General features: G+C 49.0%; 8 protein-coding genes across 8 annotated transcripts; 5 read left to right on the forward strand and 3 right to left on the reverse strand.

The window, feature by feature from the left end:
* Positions 1–538: 538 nt before the first annotated feature.
* Positions 539–2,526, reverse strand: BC939DRAFT_469114 (uncharacterized protein). The gene has a single exon (XM_051557981.1). The coding sequence runs from the start codon at positions 2,063–2,065 to the stop codon at positions 674–676; it is 1,392 nt and encodes a 463-aa protein (XP_051406531.1). The 5' UTR covers positions 2,066–2,526; the 3' UTR covers positions 539–673.
* Positions 2,527–2,733: 207 nt separating this feature from the next.
* On the forward strand, positions 2,734–3,871 carry BC939DRAFT_44218 (uncharacterized protein). Its single transcript, XM_051554345.1, has one exon. It carries the CDS (start codon positions 2,973–2,975, stop codon positions 3,690–3,692), a length of 720 nt encoding a protein of 239 aa, XP_051406532.1. The 5' UTR covers positions 2,734–2,972; the 3' UTR covers positions 3,693–3,871.
* Positions 3,872–7,915: 4,044 nt separating this feature from the next.
* BC939DRAFT_508296 (uncharacterized protein) lies at positions 7,916–8,710 on the forward strand (the record flags this gene model as incomplete). The annotated part of the gene is made up of 4 exons (XM_051560980.1): positions 7,916–8,086; positions 8,193–8,398; positions 8,491–8,500; positions 8,597–8,710. The coding sequence occupies 4 exons, from the start codon at positions 7,916–7,918 to the stop codon at positions 8,708–8,710; spliced, it is 501 nt and encodes a 166-aa protein (XP_051406533.1).
* Positions 8,711–9,705: 995 nt separating this feature from the next.
* BC939DRAFT_508297 (uncharacterized protein) lies at positions 9,706–11,075 on the forward strand (the record flags this gene model as incomplete). The annotated part of the gene is made up of 2 exons (XM_051560981.1): positions 9,706–10,470; positions 10,566–11,075. The coding sequence occupies 2 exons, from the start codon at positions 9,706–9,708 to the stop codon at positions 11,073–11,075; spliced, it is 1,275 nt and encodes a 424-aa protein (XP_051406534.1).
* A 387-nt stretch (positions 11,076–11,462) lies between these two features.
* BC939DRAFT_469118 (uncharacterized protein) lies at positions 11,463–12,812 on the forward strand. The gene has a single exon (XM_051557982.1). It carries the CDS (start codon positions 11,657–11,659, stop codon positions 12,782–12,784), a length of 1,128 nt encoding a protein of 375 aa, XP_051406535.1. The 5' UTR covers positions 11,463–11,656; the 3' UTR covers positions 12,785–12,812.
* A 126-nt stretch (positions 12,813–12,938) lies between these two features.
* On the reverse strand, positions 12,939–14,258 carry BC939DRAFT_44251 (uncharacterized protein). The gene is made up of 2 exons (XM_051554404.1): positions 13,865–14,258; positions 12,939–13,616 (listed from the first exon to the last, which is right to left on the reverse strand). Exons 1-2 carry the CDS (start codon positions 13,932–13,934, stop codon positions 13,087–13,089), a joined length of 600 nt encoding a protein of 199 aa, XP_051406536.1. The 5' UTR covers positions 13,935–14,258; the 3' UTR covers positions 12,939–13,086.
* A 928-nt stretch (positions 14,259–15,186) lies between these two features.
* Positions 15,187–17,573, reverse strand: BC939DRAFT_482024 (uncharacterized protein; the record flags this gene model as incomplete). The annotated part of the gene is made up of 3 exons (XM_051559079.1): positions 15,187–15,225; positions 15,544–17,180; positions 17,255–17,573. The coding sequence occupies 3 exons, from the start codon at positions 17,571–17,573 to the stop codon at positions 15,187–15,189; spliced, it is 1,995 nt and encodes a 664-aa protein (XP_051406537.1).
* A 564-nt stretch (positions 17,574–18,137) lies between these two features.
* Positions 18,138–19,444, forward strand: BC939DRAFT_469125 (uncharacterized protein). The gene has a single exon (XM_051557983.1). The coding sequence runs from the start codon at positions 18,183–18,185 to the stop codon at positions 19,263–19,265; it is 1,083 nt and encodes a 360-aa protein (XP_051406538.1). The 5' UTR covers positions 18,138–18,182; the 3' UTR covers positions 19,266–19,444.
* Positions 19,445–22,178: the final 2,734 nt, after the last annotated feature.

The following is a 22,178-nucleotide window of genomic DNA, read 5'->3' on the forward strand; positions in this document are numbered from 1 at the left end:
ATGTTCAAAGGCTGGAATAGATACAAGGGTTTATCAAGGAGTTCGGATGGCTGTGTGGGGTATGGATGTATAGGGAGTGGATAAAAAAAAAAAAAAAAAGCTGGAATGACTTAAAAGACTAGAAAGACGCGAAGTGAGCTGGAAGTGGAGGTGGTATAATAAGAGGGAGGAAACCCTTCGTTGAAGAAAAGGTGACGAGACATAGAGCATCATTTTTATACACCCTTGTGCAGTAAAATGTTGATGCGTGTAACCAACAATGAGCGATCGCTTGTAAATGCCTCAGTGGGTTCTTTGGACCTTCTTTCAGGAACATGACATAAAAGAGGGGGGAGGGGCCGCTTGGACGGTTGGACAACCGTGGTTCTCGCGGTGCTGCTTTCTGGATAAAGAAATCGCGCATCACAATGTTCGGTCTGCAAGAAAATAGGGGGGAGAGGAAGTATATTGGCGGTGGCCTGACGGTCTATATACAGATTGCATGCAAAGCGCCTTAGCCTGCAGACAGGTCGGCCAGACCGAACGCGCGTGATGTGACCGTAAATCGCGCATCCAAGAGCACTCACCATCCTCAGCTCTTTATACTTTTGTCCTATGCCAAAATGGACATTGTTTTATTTTTTTCTGTACAGTAAAGAAGGCTATTTGGTATATGGTTTGGACTAATTCAGACTTAGGCTGTCCAAGTGGTAGTTCCTAGCCAAACCTTCCGTAGGTTCCTAAACCTCAAAAGATGTCTCACGACGCGTTCCTCAATTGGCTCGCTCTCCTTCGAAAACGCGCGTATCTGAGTACCCCAACCGTTGATTTGAACACGTCCTTGACTCGAATCTGTATCTCCTACAGCGCTTGGGATCAACTTGCGTCTCTCGACCCACATCTGCAGTGTGTGATTGATCTTTTCCGGAGTATCGAGACTCATGAACCTCATGTGAAGTTCCTCTAATCCCGCGCACCCCCAGGGTAACACCTCCGGACCTCTGATATCCGCAATGTGCAATGGCATGTCCAGCACCTTCAGGCCATGACATCTATAGGCCATCACATGGACCATCGCACCTTCTTCCGCACGTATATCTTCAAGATCAAAATAGCTATCTCTCTCATAGCAATCCTCCGACTTCTTGTACATCCTGACGACCTGTAAGGTCTCATAGTGGTGGAAAATGTCGGGGAAGTAGACGTTCTCATAGGATACACAAATTTCTGTTAGGTCCTTGAAGACCTCCATCAGCAACCCATGAGAGGCCGTCGACAGAGCTCGGAGGGACATGACCTGCGGAGAAAACTTGTCGACGTAGTACTGCATCATTTCATAGGTCGTAAACGGTTCCAGGTGCTCAAAGGATCCTGTGTCGTACTTTTTGAGGTTCGGAAAATGTGCCAGGAGCGGGACCTGGGTGACATCATCCGGGTCCATGTAAAAGACTTGACGCAGGTCTGCACAAAGAGTCTTGACGGAGGGGGTTTGATGGATGTGTGAAATGACGCCATCGATCATGATCGTGTCGTGGATCTCCAAGTGCTCCAGGACCGGACAGTCCGCAAGCATGCATGAGAAGGTCTCCCGCACCATGCCTAGGCCGTGGAGCTGCATATGCGTTAACCGTGAGAATATGGGCACTCCGAGACCAAGTCCGACGATGTGTGAGAATGAGTAAGCAATCATCCGCTCGCCTGCCTGGAAGCTTCCGATGATCCCGACCGACTTTAAGCAGGCGTGGTTGTGGGCAAGCACAAAACTGGCGTACCTTGCACAGTCCTCTGAGGAGTCCATGATCAGATCTAGGCTCTCGAGATTAGAGACACTAGAGGACTGTAGGAGCGACATTTTAAAGGCTGTTTGAAGGTGTTTGACGACTCGGATGTGGTGGCCGTATTTGTTGAAGACCTTGACGTCTGGAGCATCTTTGTTGTCAAACATTTGGAAATCGAGGGTGTGCCATACTTGAGGCGCAAAGTCCTTGGACCAGTCCTTGCTCACACGCGCACAGATCGATGCTGTCGAAGGGGAGATGTATCGACTAATATGAGCTCGTAGTTCTGGCAGCTCTAGAGGGTTCATGGTTGGTGAAATTACGAGGATGAGGATGTGGGATGGTGCAAAGATGAGAATGACCAGGAATGATCAGGACGAATCATATTCTAATTCTGTCATCTTTCAGAGCCAGGGTGAGGGTGAGGTTAAATTTTGACCAATCAGGGCCAAGATTATGGCATAAACGGTGTATACTGGCAAAGATACGCCGTCGGGCTTTTTAGAGGACGGAGCATTCCAGGAAAAAGACAAAGAAGCAGACCATGCGGAGCAGGAGATTATATAGAAGCGACTCCTTATCCGGAACGGAGGTAGTAACCGTTGAGATCGGAACGAAGCTGATGCTTTGGCTCAACAGCAAGAGGAGGGAGACCGGGCCAATGCTTACGTAAGTTTCATATTTCAGGGAACAACAATAGCCCTCTGGGCATCAGCGTAACGGCAATCTTGAGCCAGGAAAGCAAGAGATCATATGTAGGCGATTCTGTACCCGGAACAGACGACATCAAACAAGCGGGATCGGGGGCAGGGGCAGCATATTGGATCAGTACCGCTGCTTACGGCATTCTACATTTGCAGAAATAGCTACTGCAGTATGTTCCATAGACCATTCGGTATTATTAAAAGTCGAACCGCGTTGCTTCCATGATTGAGAACGCCTAATTAACTGTTAACGCCCACAATTGCTTCGCCATCCATCCCGTACGTCATGGCGCACGTTGGTGTTGCCAATTAGCGGTTTAAAACTCAGAACCGAGTACTCTCTTAACCGGACAAGGTGTGGAATACCGATCTATATAAGGGAGGCACTCCCCCTCCCAAAGAAAAGGATAAAAAAACCCTTCTCTTTCTCTCCTCATAGCCTACAGCACTTTATGGTCTTCCGCCACTGATGCTCATTAATCCTTCTTTTCATACTTTTCATTACTAAGAAATGGAGGATTGGTACCTCGATGAAAGCCACAGGTGTACAGAGGAATGGGAAGACTTGGAGATCGAGCAATACATCAACTGGGACCACACCTCGGTCGACGGTCTAACAACCATGCAAGTCGAGCGCCCGAGCAACAATGGAGTCTCCGCTGAAACAGCCCGTCATCCGATAGAGGTAGCTGTGCCGGTCTGCTATTTTAATGGAACTGGCTTTGAACAAACACTTCCGTTCGGGTCTGCTGAAGGTCTCCCTATGGATGCACAGGTGGTGGGCATAGCCGGCGCCGGCGGCTTTTCGAACATCACCGGGCTTTCCCTTACAACTGACGCCTGGTTCGTGGATGGTGCACCGTCGCCCTACACTCCACCCACCTATGACGCTCAATCACAGCTATCATCACATCTGCAGGCTCAAAGCATTTTTACGCCTGATTTACAGTGGCAGACGCAAGAACAGCAGCAGCCTGGATCGACAATTCAGGTTTTGCATGGACAGGGAATACAACCACAAAATCATCCACAGGTTTACCAACAGACGGTCACACCGATTACACAGGAGATTTGTTCACCACCGCAGCAAGCTCAGTTCGAGCTGACCGAGCAAGAGCTGCAAAAGGCCCATTATCAGTTACTACAAGTTCACCCATCCCTGTTCGCATCTTACGCCACTCCATTGTCACCCCAGCAGGTAAGCTATAGAGGTTCCCGTTTTTGTGCCTGATATATATCCTTATGGGAGTGTACTAACCACGGTTGAGCTTGTCGTGTATCGATCGTAGAACGAAGTGTTGAAACCGACATCAGATCCCGCCCTTCCAGAACAATATGATGCGGCCCCCTCCTCGGCGTCATCTCTAGGTTCCGACGCGCAGATACCAACTCCTCCCGAGCATCAGATTGAGAGCGCACAAAGACGAAGGCACCACGCTTTGAAGCTGCATGAAAAGCTCGATGTTATCCACTACTGGGAGCAAAGTCGTTCCAAGAGTGTTAAGGAAATTACCAACCGCTTCAACATCCCACACTCGACTGTCTATGACATTATCAATGACAAAGAGCGGCTTCTTGCTCACGAGAGGATGGCAAAATCAGATCTTTCTGTTTTGAACAAGAAACGCCTAAAACACAGCTTTTCTGATGTGCTCAGGGATCTTATGGTGGTGTGGTCCAACGATCTACGGTCTCGGTGCATCCCGATCACCCGCAAAAAATTAGTTGCCCAAGCGTTCGAGACCCAGCGGATGCTCTCCTGCCTGCTGCGACAACCAGTGAAGGCATACAAGTTCACGTCCGGATGGATCACGAGCTTCAAGAAGCGCCATCCCTTCGATTCCGTACTCATCGACCAGATTCCGATAGAGGACATTGCTATGGACCGCGCTCTGCTGCAGTCAACACTTCGCCCATACGACTACAACGACATTTACACGTGCGAGATGACCAGTATGCACTTGAACATGATGCCGCCGAAAATCTTCCAGAATGATAAGGACGACATGGCGGAAAACTGGGAATCCTTATGCGCGTCTGTACTTCTCTGCTGCAATGCAAGTGGCACAGACAAGCGAGGCCCATTTGCACTTGGTAAGAATACAGTGTCTTTTAATGACAATTCTTGGCTGATTTATTTTTATGGTCTCTCTAATACACCTTTTTATCTCTATCAATATTTTAGTCCGACAGAGTGGAGCCAGCGAATCGGTACAGGAGGCCTGTGCTCATGATCCGACAGGCTCATTCTCTGAGTGGTTATTGGACTTTTATCGCTCTTTTAATCGCGACGTCTTGCTCTTAGTGGACAAGCCAACGTGGCGCTTTCTGAGTCAGGACAGCAGCAGCCCTCACATGAATCTTCGCCATGTCAAGGTGGTTCATCTGCCGGAGCATCTCACCCAATTTCTGCCAGTCAGTGCCGGAGTCGCCATGGAGCTCAAGAACAACTATTACACGCGTTTGTTTGAGTCGTGGGCGAACAAAAAAAGTGCGCCAATAGATCAGCAGCAGGATATCGACGAACACCTGCATCTCCTCCAATTGTCCTGGCATGATGTCTCCAGTTTGAATATCCAGCGGTGTTTTCAAGTGTTGGAGGCGCAAATCAATGATCCCGTATCCATTGCCACTCTGGTCAAGAACCCGACGCCGTCGAACACATCGTTGTGGCAGGATCGCAATGCAACAGCCCGACTCTCATCTGCGCTGAGGGCTGTGTACCCCAACGCTCCAGATACTGTTGTCACGTACTTCCAGAATCTCGATAAGGATACAGGTCCGACCAAGTTGCTGCGTGAAGCGCTTCAGGGGATGCAGCAGGGTAATCGGGGTCTGGCAAACCGTTTTCGAGAGTCCGGACTTGTTCTTGTGAGGATCGCGAGACTTCATCCGGTACCCATGCAGTCTAACGTGCAGTGAAATGGGTCTTTAGCAGGTGCCTATTTATTTATTTTCCCTCACCAGACAGACGCCGTGTTCGGGCGGATGTTGGTGCGAGCGAACGCCACAGTCTGAGACGCGGGTCGTCTCAGAAGTGTATATGCAACGCGGATTGACGCGCTTTTAGGGACTTTGCTATTCACCAGAACGGGACGCGACCATCGCTCAGCGCGGTATGGACATCAACCACAACACACACGCCGGCGTGTGCATATATATGATCTAATAAAAATATAAAAATATATAAACTATCTCCAATACGAAAACTATCGCCTTCAAAAATTTTACATCCTCCACAATCGCAGGCATCCTTCAGAATCAAAGGACTCCGACACCAGTCTCCCAGGCGTAATCACGCGGCGCACCTTGGGCATGTCACGAGGAACGATGTGCGGATGCAATGTCGAGGCACGATTTTTGACGCATAGACTAAAAGATGATGTAGCCTTCTCTCAGGTCACGCTCGTTTTGCGCTTTTTGCGTTTACTCAGAATAAAGAGTAAGAAGAAAAAAAGGATCCTCATCCCGAGACACTACGAAAAAGACTCTGCGCGTCCGACCACGGTGAGGAAGATATCTATATATATGAGACTACCAGTATGTTTTTGACCATAATGCCCTCGCAGACCTTTCGAAAGGATGTTTCAGCCAACGCCACTGAATATCTTCACTGGATGAGTCCCGCGGTATTGCTTTGCTTCAATGCGTCGGGCACAGAACGGAGAGCGCCACTCACGCTTGGTAGGTTGGAAAGGCATCGCAGCACATTGAACACGGAGACCCTCAACGACTGTATTCTTAGTATTTTCTTCTTGTCTATTATTTTAGTCCGACAAAGCGCGCCCAGCATCTTTGCAATGAGCAACTATTATGAAATAGTTCTTGATGCAAGCTTTAAGGGTTTGAAAAGTCAAACGTTCCTCGGCTAGCTGGGTGGATTTCGATAGGTCTTTATCCCGTAAGATCTTGCTCCTCGTCGGCGACGCCGTGTGGCGCCTCTTTGACCACAAGATGGTACGATCACGGAGAATTCTCAAGCGCGCGCTGAAATGATCAAAGTACCCAAAGAGAAGATCTGGTTGCTGCCGCTGAGCATGGAGATAGGAAGGGACTTGAAGATCAAATATGCGCTGGGAATGGTTGAAAACTGAGCCAGGGGGACAGTCAACCCTAGTGCATATCCTAATGATCTCGAAGATTATTTAGATCTCATACAACGATCCGGGGATAACATTGCAGGCCCCAGTATTGCTTCCGCCTCTAGGCAATTCATCGATTACATCAAAAAGGAGAAGGACCTTGCAGCGCTGAAAACGACATGCTGCTCGCTTGATCCACCTAGAGACTCTTATGAAATCTTTATTCGAGACCGCATTTCCAAATATTCAGAAACTGTGATCCGATACTTTCTCAACCTCGACAAGGATACAGGACCTTCCGACTTGTTACGGGATACGATCCGAGAGATAGGGCGATAAGGAGCAGATTCAGGGCTGCAGCTTCTGTCCTCACGGTTTGGGTTTCTGAGAAAGATAAATACCAGCCAGTATTTGGACGATGGCTATCAACCTTGGAACGAGCAGTTACATATCCAACCTTGGAGCGCGCCTGGAGTGTACGGATTGCTATCGATCGGCAGAAACGAGCGCTCGCTGTGACTTCTTCAATCTCCCAGTGCGCCAGCAGCAATGATCACACGATCCCAAAGTACACTTGAGCTAGTGTTGTCTCAGGAGATCGTAAGCGGTACTAGTGCAGGAACATTCTCAATTATGAAGCAGTTCACAAGCATGCAGAGACTGGAGCAAGGGAAGTTTAGGCAATGAAGAGTCAGACGACTGATAATATATCTTATAATAAACATAATAATGCTGAAAATGAAAAGGTAATATAATGACTTACATCTCGTTGTTAGTTTGCGATCGAAATTGGTCAATGCTTTCAATCTTCGCGAGGTTCGAGGAAGGGCTAGATTACTTACAGTTTTGTAGATTGCTAATTTTTTTTTTTTTTTAATGAGGTTTCGCTCTTATTTACATTTCGCACAGTACCGAGATGAAGCATAATTGGTGGAATAAAAAAAAAAGCGCGCTGCACAGCTCCAAAATCAGCCAATCAGCGCTTTGGTTCTTTAAAAAGAAACTCCACTCCGCTCGACACCATTCCACTGAACAGTACGCGGCTTCTTACTATTCGTTCAATCAAGCATTTGTCTGCTCAGTCCGTCAAGAGATCGAGGCCTCGGTAAACAGGTCCAAAAAGAAAGCCATGGCCCATGGTGTCCATGTATAGCCATCACATTGTAATAGAAGTTACGGCTTTAACAAAACTCATGTCTTTGTGCTCTTTCATCCCACCTGGCCCTCCTTTTTTCGCCAACGCTTTATTCTCTCCTTATGCAACCCTTACTGGAAACGCATCACCCCACAGTGGCGACTTATTCCGCGCGAATATCGATCTCTCCCAAACACATACGCACTCGATCCCACGTGCACACGGACTCACGATACCATGTCGGAAGCTTCCACGACAGCTGCATACCTGATTTCAGGAAGAACAGCAGCTTTACAGCATCCGATCCCTACTGAACTCAGAGCCGATACACTACCGATGAAAAAACGGAAGGCGACCAAGCAGAGGACAGCAGCCGCTGCTGCAACTACAGACAATGAGCTTACTCAGGTAATGTTGTTTAAAGAGATGAGGAGCGCTTTCTATCGGCCCACAGTATAAAACCGTATGTGCTAATCATCCTATCTCAGTAAACAAAATAATAATAACACCGCAGATGATGGAAGTGGACAGGAACCAAGATATGAAGCACAAACAACTTCACGGACAGTCTCAGGAAGGTCCCAGCATCAAGGTAGCCACAGAATCGATAGACCTGGCTCAACAAGGACCTTCTCAGACTGCACTCGCGTTATTGTTGCAGCATTATCGCCCTGCGGTTTCATCAGATCCATGTGCTCTCTTCCTCACAGAGGACTGGGAGTAAGTATTTCCTGGCTGCGCTCTCCCAGGTCGTTAGGTCCTCGAAAGTGTTCAAGGCGCGGCTAGACGGTGCACGCTCTTTTCTTCTTTAGAAATCAGTGCGTAAACAGTTGCATCTGGGAGAGCCCAAGCGAAAGTACCGAACCCGTATGGCACTAATTTGTTCTCAATCATTTTGGATCTGCGATGCACTCAAAGGGAGAGATAAACGCCTCGGATATCCCACTATCAGTCGCAGACGAAGACGACCAAGCATTCCGTTTGGCAGCTCTGTTACAAGTGTCGTCAAGGATACTACGCTCGGCACCCTGAACCGCTCCGAGTAATTCCTGATGATTATAAATGGTAGAGGATTACTGAGAAGGACGCCTGTCGCTTGCTCCATCTCTCACGACAGGATCTTATCGGCCTTCCTTACGATATACGTCCGAATCCATACTATGGTTGCAGGAACCCTGTACTGGTCTACGACAGTCCGCAAATCCAAAGGCGTGCCTTAGCAATGTATGCTGAATGGGTAGGTGTCGATGCCCTCTCCAGGAGCGAGCTAAGGAAACGAAACAGAGCATTCATGACAAGGTATAGGGAGCTTAAGGCCATTCGGATGACAAAATGAAAGTAAAGAGGCAGTATCAACCATCGCGTGGATATTCAGGACAACACTGAGCTGGAGTGTGGGGATCAAGAAAGCATCCTGATTTCGAGCCATTGTAACAGGCAGATATAGCATAAGAGTGAGCGAGGATGTTATTCAGCGATCGGGACAGCGATTTTCAACCAAATTGTCGAAGAGTCGCTTAAACACGGACCTTTTTTGTTTCCTTTCTTCCTACTAGCGCAATAAAAGTATGGCTGTTTTTTTTACCCTGTACATGCACAGCAACGTATCGAAACTTTTCCTCCACCATAGAAGATATTGGTTGTGCACAGCTAACAGCAGCATGAGTCGTTGCGACCGACCTATGAATCCAAGAACGGCTTCACCGGTTGCAATCATGCAATCATTCACTTTTTCTTGCCTTACAAGGTGTAGTCATCGTCCGGCAACCTGAAGATTAACGGCGGAAGTACCCCAGCCCTCAAGTATTCAGTCCAACTGAAACATAATAATATAGGAGTTTAGAGTGGCATACTTCATTCTTAATCACTGTCGCTTTCGTTGATTTGATAAGTGGGCACGTGGAAAGCTATATATTTTTTTCAATTGGACTGAATACTTGAAGGCACGTCAGGTAAAAACATTCCAGAATAAATCCTTCACGACTGGCAGAAGCCTATGCCGCATCTTTTCTTCCTTCTTCTTCTCCATGACTAAAGCACCCCAGAATCCACTCCAGATACCAGAGCTACGTGCTCGGATTGCACTGTACGTCTCCGTCAAGGATGCCATCGCCTGCACTCAGGTTTGCAAGGCCTGGACAGACCACTTTGTGTATCCCATATGGCACACCATCGACTTTTACAAGCAAATGGATCTTTACCATCTCGGTCAAGACGCTCTTCGAAAATATGGACAGTACATCCGCATCGTCAAGAACCTCACAGAAGAGTCCGACCTGAGCATCATCCTCTGGTCACAGGCGTCCCAGCCGGAGCATCTCACAGTGGTTGTGCAAGATACGGCACGCTTCTATAGAAGTTTCTACGACATCCTCCGCCTGACCAACTCGACTTTGAGGACCCTAAATATCTCGTGCTCGTCATTTCCAAGCTCCAACATGTTTTTCTCGGTCGATGCACTGTTTCCCACTGGTGGTGCCAAAGTGACTTCAAAGCTTTCATCTCTCACTATCCATGGTCTGCAAATCACACGCAATGGATTCTCAGCACTGTTGCGTCTATGTCCTCTTCTCACCATGTTGGACATGAGCAACACTGTCATTCGCAACAACAACACCTTCAACCCCTTTCAGCATCATAAATTACATGAACTAACCGCCTCGCTCGAACAAGTATTTCAGCCGGATCCCAGTTCGCCCAACGCGCCGTCGCTTCTTGTTCACTTCCCGGCACTCAAAGATTGGGAAATACCACAGTCAAGATTGCCGACAACCACCTCCATTGATGCCATCGTAAAAGACGTTGAACAACACTGCCCCTCGGTAACGGCCTTCTTTACCGAAGCTCTTAGTGACATCACGAGAAAGCTGCTGCTGGGAGCCTTCAGGCCCCTGACGGAGATCTTCATCGATCACAAACAAGTTCTTTTGATGTGATCATGGCGATGACTTTTCACAAAGATAAGCTAGAAGTGGCCGGATCCTATTATCCACTTAATCTTTTCGAATCAGACGAAGTTCCTCAGTTGGAGGTCCAGTTCCAGGAACACAGCTGGGCCATTCTGGCGCTGCCTCAGAACTGTGCCCTATTAACGACTCTCCTTTCTCCTTTACATCATATTGATATCGATGCTATTGAAAAGGTGAGATGGACCTGCATGGACCTGAAGTTACTCTATATCAGAATCAGTGGTCTTGACACCGAAGAGAAGATCGATCGTACGGTCCAGTTGTGGCTGGATGGAAGGGAGCTCCTCGAAAAGATGGGGTCTGGAGAGGGTGGCTCGTTTATTGCCGAGGACACTTCAATCGAGGCACGAGTTGCGCGCCATCTTTTGCAGTTCAAGAAGCTGCATAGACTCTGGTTGAGACACCAGATCATAGAGGTAGAGCTGTAATCGCAACCGCAGCTGCAATACATTAACAACAGCACAACTAGCACAGCAGATATACGCTGGACTTGTTTTCGAATAAACATTGGCATAACTCAATTCAGCTCAATTCACACAGCGTCTCGAAGATGAAAGCAGCATGCTTTTTCGACACAGCATAATCTAGTTAATAAATTTTCTGTGTTTGCAGTTATGGAGGCTGGCACAAAATCTATGCAAAACTTTTACGAGTTAATGCAACACCAACAGCGAATGGTCATCTCTTATTTTATGCGTGGGACTCTGGAATAAAATCCTTCGCGACTGACAGATACCCACGCCGCATCTCTTCTTCCTTCTCCTTCCCCATGACCAAAGCACCCCAGAATCCACTCCAGATACCAGAACTACGTGCCCAGGTTGCACGATTTCTTGCCTTAGGGGACACTGTTGCATGCGCGCAGGTTTGCAAGGCCTGGACAGACCACTTTGTGTACCCCATATGGCACACCATCGATTTTGCCGGCAATACATGGCCCAAGAAACTTGGCTCGGCCGTCATCGCTAAATACGGACATCATATTCGCATCGTCAAGAACCTCAAGGATATGGCAAATGTCAATGTCATACTCTGGTCTAGGGCATCCAAGCTGAAGGAACTCTCCATTGCCGTTCAGGACAAGTCCGACTTCCAGGCTTATTGCTACGACATTATCCGCCGCAGCAGCACCACTCTCCTATCCCTGGATATCTCCTGTCTGGCATCCTCACGGTCGTACTTATGGCTCGCGGCATTCTATCAGCGTCCCGGAACTGCAACAACCTCGAAATTGTCCTCACTCACCATCAGTAGGCTGCAACTTACACGAGATGCATTTTCGGCGCTACTGCAACAATGTCCCCTCCTCAACACTTTGGAAATGAAAGATATAGTCATCCATTGTAGTTTCGAGTCCGACATGTTTCAGCATTGCGGTTTGAAGGAGCTCTACGCCTCGATCAACCAGGTCTTCACAATGGATCCCAGCTTTCCTGGCGCGCCTTCGCTCTTTATCCACTTTCCGAACCTCGAAGATTGGAACACAGAGTATCGGACACCAACACCCACCATCTCCATGGATGTCATCGCCAAAGACGTAGCTCGATACTGTCCGCTACTGAAAGGACTCCATACCGGAACCGGAGGCGACATTACGAAGGACCTTCTGCTACAAGTCTTCCGAAATCTGAGTACTATCGTCGTTTCCTATAAGATACTTTCCGCAGATATAGTCACGGCAATACTCTCTCATCATAATACGCTGGAACATCTAATGACATTCATCCCACATGATGGTTTTCTCGAATCCGACAATGTGCCAGCGCTAACGGATCAACTACAGCATTCTAGACGGGCCATCGATCTTTTACCGCAGCTCTGTACAAAGCTAAAGTTACTCTGTCTTTCGTTACATGAGATGCATATCGATGAGATTGAACAGGTGACTTGGGGTTGCAAGGGTCTGGAAGCATTGCATATCAGGATCCATGGACTGAACACCAAAGAGAAGATTGATCGGACTATCCAACTGTGGAGGGACGGAAGGGCCAAGAGCACCGCGTTGAAGGACGGCGCCGGAGCTCTTCAGTGCGACACATCCATCGAGGCGCGAGTGGCCCGACATCTTTTACGATTCGAAAAGCTGCGGAAAATTTGGCTTGGGCATAAGATCAGGACAATCAATGGGCCCCTATAGGGTCACCAGCATTAGAACAATAAAACATGTCTCTCTGTAACTTTAGGTTTTTGAAGAAAAGCGGGTGAAAGTGCATGCTAGACTGCGGTTGTGTCAATCATACAGACATATAGCATGGCTATCTTTGAACTTCTGGATCCAGCTATCGACAGAATGAGCAATTGCTGAATCGAATACATTTTTATTGCTGATATCAACCCTTTCAGAAGCATGGCATAGTATGAGCATGCAAAATGAGTGGTAAGGGCAAAGGAAGTTATGCGCAAGACTGTAAAAGTACAATATCATGGGTCACAGGCTAGTTAAACCTGGACCTGGATCGCATTCTGGACCTCGTTCTCAATAGCGAGGGGACCCGCAATATCACCAGCAATAGCGTTTAAAGCTGCGCATCTATTTGTTCCCGCAATGCTGTTGTCGACATTGCTACCGTCCTCGAGCTGTTCCCGACTGGTGCCTTGCCCTTGTCTGTTGGTTTCATCCTGATTCGCACGACTAGTCTCGTCTTGATTCTGGTTGCCTTCCGCAACACCAGCATTGTCAACTCCTTGTTTGTTCTTGTTATCGTCCTTGCCCTTGCCCTTGCCCTTTGCCGCGCTTGGGTCTCTGCCTTTTTCTCTGATCGTAAACGCCCTGTTTCGGCTCCTCGCCACCTTATTCTTGCAGCAGTCGACCCCGATCCACCCTCCATGCAGTTCCAGAGCGCGCTTCTGAAGCTCATAGGTACGGTACAATCGCATCGGGGTGCCTAAACGCTTGTAGGGATTCCGTCGTACATCGCAGTGAAGGTCTCTGAGATCCGTCTCGGTGAAAGAATAGTTGTAAAAGGCATCTGTTTTTGGCATCTTATGCATCCGAAACTCATACGCGCCAGCATCGTTCTCTCGGAGGGGCTCAGGATGCTTCTTGTAGTATTGGAGGCGACAGTCGCGGCACAGCGACCAAATGAGTCCATTATCATCGTCGTCGGCCATCGCGAGTGGGATGTCTGAAGGTCTCTCCCTGCCTGCCTTGTGTGAATAACATCTGTCGCAGATCCAGAATGAGTGCACACAGACGAGTGCCATATGAGATCGATACTTTTTCTTGGGTTCACCGAGGTTGGCAGCCTGACATATGGCCTTCCAGGCCGCAAACGAACGCGACCCATCAAGCCATGTTTCCGAGAGAACAGAAATCCTGGCGACTTGGGACAGCGGCAGAAGGGACAGGATCTTGTGCCAGACCTCTGTTGGAAGCAGAGAACATGGATCCGTTGGATTCACAGGGTGAGGGGTTGCACCAAAGTCACGATGGCTTCTTTTTCTTCTTGTGAATGCTGTTCAGGCTGATCTGTGTTCGGTGCGGCGGTAGATACCCCATGCACTGGTCTACAATAGTCCGCAAGTCCAGAGGCGTGTCTTAGCAACGCATGCTGAATGGGTAGGTGTCGATATCCTCTCCAAGAGCGAGCTGAGGAAACGAAGCAGAGCATTCATGACAAGGTATAAGGAGCTTATAGCCATTCGGATGACAAAATGAAAGTAAAGAGGTGGTGTCAACCATCGAGCGGATATTCAGGACAACACTGAGCTGGAGTGTGGAAATCAACGCAGCATCCTGATTTCGAGTCATTGTAACAGGCAGACACAGCATAAGAGTGAGGAGGGAGTTATTCGGCGATCGGGACAGCGATTTTCAACCAAACTGTCGAAGAGCCGCTTAAACACGGACTTTTTTTGTTTCCCTTCTCCCTACTAGCGCAATAAGTATGAATTTTTTTTTATCCTATACAGTGGATATTATACGGACAAAGTTGTAGAATCGCAGCTTGATCAACATACCGATATTTTAGCTGTCAGCAATGGAGTCATCGAATTACAAACTAGTGAATTAAGAGATGGACGACCATCTGACTATATGTCACGTCAACTACACGTTAATACATTGGACTAGATGCCAAACAGGCAATATGGACGAATGTATGGCGAACATATTTAATAACGATTCCGACGCTACCACATATTTGCAGTGTCTGCTTGGGTATAGTATTACAGGTTGCACAGACTCGCAAGTGTGGGTCCTGTTCACTGGCGAAGGCTCAAATGGCAAGTCTCTACTGGCCAGTCTATTAGAGTCATTATTGGAAGGTTGGTTGGTAACTGCCCTGCATGGGATTTTTTTTTTTCGAGGACTTCGCGCAGGTGAGGGCCCTCATTCGACTGACTTAGGAACATTAAAAGGAGCGCGAATTTGCATCAAGGAGGAGGCAGAGCCAAAGGAGCAGCTAAATACTGACGTACTTAAGACGATTACCGGTGGAGGTTCCGTTACAATGCGTGCAGCCTATGTTAGCTCATATGAATCCTCTCGCCCAATGACGCTACCTATCCTACTTTGCAACCATCGCCCTGCAGTTGATATTAGCGACCATACCATGATGCATCGTATTGCTGTTGTTCCTTTTCAGAATGTTTGATATTTATTTTATTCGATCTACCGTACTTTAGGTGCACTGCATCTTGCTCATAGACTCCAGCGCCTGAGCACCACAAAAACAAAATTTATTTATTATATTGGACATACAGTATACATCGACAAGTGAGAAAATGACCAGCATGGTTCAGTCCTAGCTCCAATCTTTCTCAACCACTTTTTTTTTTTTTTTTTTTGGCGCCTCCGCTCGACCCAGTTGCACCGTCACTCGACCCTGGTGATTCACCGGCCAATGCAGTGTCGAGATCGATTTTCAAGGCATATTGCCTCACACATTGTCGTACGATCGCAGGCACTTTTTTAGAAGCCGCTCCGGTGCCAGTGGAGTAATCCTGAGCCTTAAAGTCGGCATAAATCCTGTTTGGTACTACAAAGTAAAGCCCAAGGTGTTTTCTGTTTTTGCCGCTCTTCTTCCATTCATCCCCAAGGATGCTTTCTGCGATTTCCTTGAGCGGTGCTTGCTTGATCGGGTGGTTCAAAGACACTGTTGCTTGGAACAATTTGTCGGGTGCCAATGCCAGGTCGATGCATGGGAAGTTAGGGATAGTCGGTATGAACAAAGGCATTTTAGACCCTTTTTTGCGCTCTGCGGATAGCCCCGAAAGTTCGTCCAGTGACTGGATATGCTTGACTGGTGAATTAGCCGGAATGTCGAGATGAGCACATGCTGTTCCTGTCTCAAGGTCTTTGATTTCAAAGGAAAAGCCTCCCTTTCGGAAGATGTAGTGTACGTATAGTTCAAACAAAGGGCCCCTCGCAATCTCTTGGCCACCGTGAACGAGATTCCTCAATAAGACGGCCCATGATTTATCCTTCAGTTGCATGACGATCTCTTGCTGGATATGTGGTGAGGCCCATGCCAAGTAGTAGTTTTTGTTATCCACAGTGGGCCATCGGTGAAGAATACGGCTGCTAAACTCTAAGGAATCTCTTCCATTAGCAAAGCATTCCAGGAGCATAGCTGGATCCCTGACGCGCTTAATGGCCTCATCGACACGATGATATGCTTCATTCTCGGCTTCAGCAGTGGCGTTCCTATCTCGTCCCAGTACAACCGACGGAGATTTCAGGACATATCTCGGTACTCCTCCCATCTTAACGTAAAGCTTCTCCATAAAATCCGGCTTGACCACATTGAAACTCTTGACGCTGACTCGGCACTTCTCCAGTTCATTCAACCCCCAAGGCGCCATGTAGTAATACCGTGGTGATTCTTTGGCTACTTCTTTGTATTGCTCCACGAGGGTCTTTGGCGATGCTGATAGGATAGTCTTGGCTGGGCCGAGCACTGGGTCTGGGGAGCTGTCGACTAAATACCACGTTCCAGGCAGATCGAGAAAGGCTTGAAAATCGCTGACCTCTCCGATGCATACAGTGGAGATCCCTCCATAAACATAGCATGTTGAACTCCGTTTCGTGTGGAAAACGATAATAGGAGGGTTGTCACCATCGCTTTCTGAAAGAAGTCGGATAGTAAAGTACACCAAGAACGCTGACTTGCCAATGCCAGAGGTGCCGGTGACGACGATGCGATTCTGGAGTGGCGATAAGGTATCCGTGAATGTGGAGGTGATATCCAGATAAAGTTTTTTGTAATCCTCCCTGACGTATAGATCCTGTGTGTCGACAATAGGAAACAGAGTGCCGGAAGGTGCAGATATTGATTCCAAAAATTGTATGTCAGTGCCTTTCTCCCGGAGAGCACGCGCTGTCTCGAGCAGTGACCGGAATGCAGAATCCGCCAGAGTTTCCTGGCCAAGATGTTTCAATACAGCGACCTTTTCTTTTTGGTTTAGGGCAGAAAATTTGAGTACGCCATCCACTGTTTCCCTGTCTGCAAATCCCGCGTTCTCAATCGCACGTAAGAAGTTTGTCTTGAGTCTTTTGGAGGGGTCATTATCTCCTTCTGCCCTCCTTTTGCCTGGAGATATAAAGAGACTGTTAGACACCGAAGCCAGTATTGAAAGGTTTGCATTGAGCAGTGAGTGTTATTACCTGGTGGCGGGCGTTGTACTATGATATAGTCGTCGTCGCCTGGCTCTTGTGGAAACACCTGAGAGAGAAGAGTCCTGGGAAAGAGTTTCTTCTTCTCATTCAGGGTGTCGAGTTTGACTGGCAGCTCATCCTTATCAGTGATGGGGACTGTGACACTCCAGAGAGTGAGCAGGTCGGCCTCTATATCAAACGTGTCAGGTTTCTCGGCCTTGATGCGCTTCTTGAGGTCATCAATGGTTTCTGTTGCGGCAATCTTGACAGAAAAGGCACTCGATGTGGGCTCGCCATCAACAAGACAAAATAATTTGAGGTCGGCCATGGCAAAGGGAGCAGATTGTATGGGGAAGAGGGGTACGCGAAAGGGTGATGCAAGTGAAGGCTGATGAGAGGAATGGAGTAGATAGGGCAAAGATGGTGACAAAGGGAGTGAACTTGCGGTTAGTGGGTGAATGTCAAGCTTTTTTTTATTGACGCCAGGCGTGCAGGTGTGCCACAGGCTGTATTGTTCAGACCTCGGCTTGGAAGATCACGGGCCAATATGAATTTTATCCATCTCGTTCAACACCACCTTTCCCTGGAGATGGTCCACTAGGCGGTTGTCTGCTCTCCTCTTCGCCGCTGCCGTAGCCTCCTCTTGGGGCTGTTGTCTCACAAAGCCCTGGGCCTCACCTCCTACTTGGACCCCAGTTTTCTTCATTCTCGCGCATATGCCCTTGGACTTTTCCCGCACCACTAAAAACAGATCGTTTGCTCAGGTGTGCGCGAAGGTCCCGTGATGTGATCGAATATTTAGCGTGACCGGCTTTAAAGAGCGCCATCATATACCTTTCCTTCATCCCTCGAGGAGCATAGTAACTTCGACGAACAATAAATACACATACATACACACCCACACCCCCTACACCCCCTTCGTTCTCGTTGTTAACCAATGGTTGCACAAACCCGCCAGCAGGCAGTCAAGGCTGCTCGCACGGCGGAACAGGCAAAGGTGACAGCAGCAGCAGGCCTTTCGTTTGACGGTTCCGGTCCGAAAGGCAAGAGCAAGATGAAGCAGATCAACAGAAATGCAGATGAGGGAAATGCAGAGATCTCATTGGCACGTCGGACCATCGCTCGAGATGAGCATGGACTTTTGGTAAGCACTCCACCCCCATCCCCAGTTGTTTCCTCCTCGGACAGGGCTGTTAACGACGGGGCTGAGGACATGGAAGTAACCATGGACGAAGCTGAGCACACTCAGAGCGTTGAGGCGACTGAGAACAAGGGTCCAGGAGAGGACGCTGCCAATGGCGAAGGCTCTACTGAAGCCATTGCCGGGGATCATCCAGAGGAGAGTGTGCGTTTCGATGACATCGTCGAGGATATCGACGAAGACGACCCAGGTAGTTTCCAAGTGATTCGACGCACCCGCGAGAAGTTCAACAGGGTTCTGGTCCCTCTATCTTCTCTGCGTGGCGAAACAACTGAAGAAAAGCGGGAGGACCTGATGGGGATGCTGAAGGCGGCCGAGGTCAGTGTTTTGGCAAGGATCAAGACAAAGAAATTCGATGGCGAACATCTTTATTCGGTGTCAGTGGAGACAGAGGCTCAAGTTCAGGAGCTGCTAAAAATGAGGACTGAGAATGCGGACGGAGCCCGCGCTTTCATCTTCCGCCGCGCGAATGACGACTGGAGTCAGGACCGCCGTCGACGAACAGTGGAGGTGTGCGGACTTCCCCCACGCATAACGGACACGCTGGTCCGTTTGTCATTGCAGAAATATGGAGAGATCGAGGACATTTCGCGTCACATTTGCAGCCGCGGTATCAAGGTAACCCTTGCAGTGCGTTTCACGTCCCAAGCGGGCATTGAGAAATTGGTAGAAGAGGGCACTGCCTCTCTCTTTGTGAGCAATGAACACGCTCGTTTGGGCCGTCTTGGTGCCGTGTCATTGCAATGGAACACGAGGCATGTATGCAAACTGGCGGGCTTGCCTTCTCAGACGAGCTGCAACAGGTTTATGCTCGGTTAAGTGCATTATGATGTCATCAGCGCTTCGCCCATCTTTCTACGACTTTCTAGAACACTGTTGCTATCTATCCAGCCAGTTTATATAAACCCCATCCACACGTAGAACTAGACAGCAGCATTGATACGAATAAAGCCTCCTTTCCACCCTAGATCCACTTCCACCTGATTTGACCGTTTGCATTGGTAGCAAAGGTGCCTTTCGATCCACCCCAGATATCTGTCAGGAACAGACTTGGAAGAGTGGGATATGTGTTATGGAGGAGACAGACAGTGGACAAGGTATGGAAGAAATGTATTGCAGACTGAGGTTATATGCTATGGATTCTATGGCTCTATTTATGTGTTTCTAGGATTCTTGGTCAGGGTACTCGGATGGCTACTACGGGACGCGAGGTATATTTGCTAGGAATAGCACAAAGGTATGGATCTGGTACAATGGTTCTAGGCGGGCCGGATAATGGCAATATCAATAAAGATACTTCGTTGAACATATGTTGATCGAGCATACGGTGGCAGAGGTACGCGTGCAAGCGCGTGAGCGCGTAGAAGCAGTCACAAATCAATATGAGCAATTGTGTGCGCAGCTCAACTGTCACTCTGCACCACACGCTATGGTGCTATCCGTGACAATCCCCTCTCTTAGGAGCGACTTCCAGGAGCGACAGAAACTGGACCGGGCTTTGCTGGGTACTGGCGATGGAACTCAGCAATGAGCTCTGGGCAGTGTGAGACATTTGCAGCGGGTTCCCAAGATCTCTCATCTGGAGGAAAGTCTTTCCAATCGACCAGGTACTGTAACTTGCGGTTGCGCATTCGTGAATCCAAGATGACTTCGACCTCGTACTCGATCTGACCTTCGACTTCGACAGGTGGGGCAGGCGGTGCGCTACGGTTCGGAATCTCATTAGCCTGATGAGGCTCTAGGAGAGACACATGGAACACAGGATGTATTCGTGCCATGGAGACAGGGAGCCGGAGTCGGAAAGCACGAGTCCCTACGCGTTCGAGGATCTCGTATGGCCCCAGCTTGCGGTAGTCAAGCTTGTCGGAAGGGCGCGTGGTCTTGATGTGTCGCCTCAAGAGCCAGACTTTATCACCAGGTGCAAAGTCGGGGGGCGCTTGGACATGCTGATTGAAGTAGCGAGCCTGGGCTTCTTGCGCAGCGCCGATATGGAACTTCAAGTCATCCTGCAGTCCCTTCAACAGCATGATTCGGGCAGAGGCGGCAGGTGAGTGGCGGGACACGCGTGGGATGTGGATGCTGAACCGAGGGTGGTATCCATACAAGGCCATGAACGGAGTCTGGTTCGTCGAGGAGTGAACGGTATTGTTGTACGTGAACTCGGCTAAGGGCAGGAGTCTGGACCAGTCGTCTTGCTGATAGTTCAAGAAGCAACGAAGGTATTGCTCAAGCGTTGCATTGGTTCGTTCGGTTTGGCCATCAGTCTGTGGATGAAAAGCCGTTGACAAATTCTGTTTGACCTTTAGGGCTTCCATAAGCGAACGAGTAAACTGGGCGGTGAATGTGGTGCCACGGTCGGAGACAATATCGTCGGGGAGACCGTGGGCACGGACGACTGTGTCTAGGAACAGGCTCACTGTGCCGGCAGCATCGACCTCGTCATGCGTAGCAACGAAGTGGGCCATCTTGGTTAACCTGTCCACGAAGACTATGATGGACGTGAATCCATGGGACGCAGGCAACTGCGTGATGAAGTCCATGGAGATTGAGGACCAAGGGCTCTCTGGTATAGGTAAGGACTGAAGGAGGCCATAAGGCTTGTGATGGACAGACTTGTTCCTCTGGCACGTATCGCAGGTACTGACAAAACGTTTCACATATTGGCGAAGGCCTGGCCAGTGATAGGTTCGATTCACGAGCTCGAATGTCTTCAGGAGGCCAAAGTGGCCTGCGGTGGGGTCGTCATGGCAATGGACCAGGATATCTCGGTGAATGTCATCGGCGTCGGGGACATAAATTAGGCCTTTGTAAAACAGGAGGGTATCCTCAATGGCGTAGTCAGGCTGAGACTTTGGGTCCTTGGCAAGGTCAGCAAGGAGTCCGCGAGTGATCTCATCATCGGGATATGCGTCTTTGATTCGACAGGAGATCTCATCTTGGGGATCTAGTCGAAGCGCTGCTGTTAACGCCAAGAATGAGACCGTATTGATATCGACAGGCTTCGGGAGCAAGGTCATTTCGTTCGACGTGACAGGGCCTTCCCCCCCCTCAGGGGAGTGTACGCGCGACAAAGCATCGGCAGCACCGTTAAGTACGCCAGGGCGATACACCAACTGAGTTTTGAATTTCGACAGGCGTTCGGCGTACCGGATCTGGCGCTCACTGAGCGGTCTTTTCTCGGAGAAGTGTTCCAGGTTTTTGTGGTCGGTCAGAATAGTGGCAGGAAACGTGGAGTACGCAAAGAAGTGTCGCCAATGCTCAAGGCCTTCGATAGCGGCCAGCAACTCGGTGTCGTGGACGTGATAATTGCGCTCGGGGGCAGTGAGCGAGCGGGAGTAGAAGCCAAGAGGATGCAGCACACCTTTGTCGTCAGGTTGGCTACAGACAGCACCGAGGGCCGTTTTGGAAGCATCAGGTTCAAGGACACAAGGCAGCTCAGGGTTAAAATGCGCCAAAGCCGGCTCCTGCGTGAAGGCCTCACGGAGGGCCGTGAAAGCGCGATGGGCGGCATCATCCCAGGCAAACAGAACGTCCTTCTTGAGCAAACGGGTGATAGGGGCGACGACCTTGGAGAAGTCTTTGACGAATCGGCGATAGAAATTGGCAAAGCCGAGGAAGACCTGTATATCACGGACAGAGGCAGGGGTAGGCCACTCTAGGGTGGCCTTAACCTTTGAAGGGTCCATGGCGATGCCGTCGGGCGAAATCACGTAGCCTAAGAACTCGACTTAC

Source organism: Gamsiella multidivaricata, assembly GCF_025024155.1.
Source record: "Gamsiella multidivaricata strain RSA 2152 chromosome Unknown BC939scaffold_125, whole genome shotgun sequence".
Lineage (NCBI taxonomy): Eukaryota > Fungi > Mortierellomycota > Mortierellomycetes > Mortierellales > Mortierellaceae > Gamsiella > Gamsiella multidivaricata.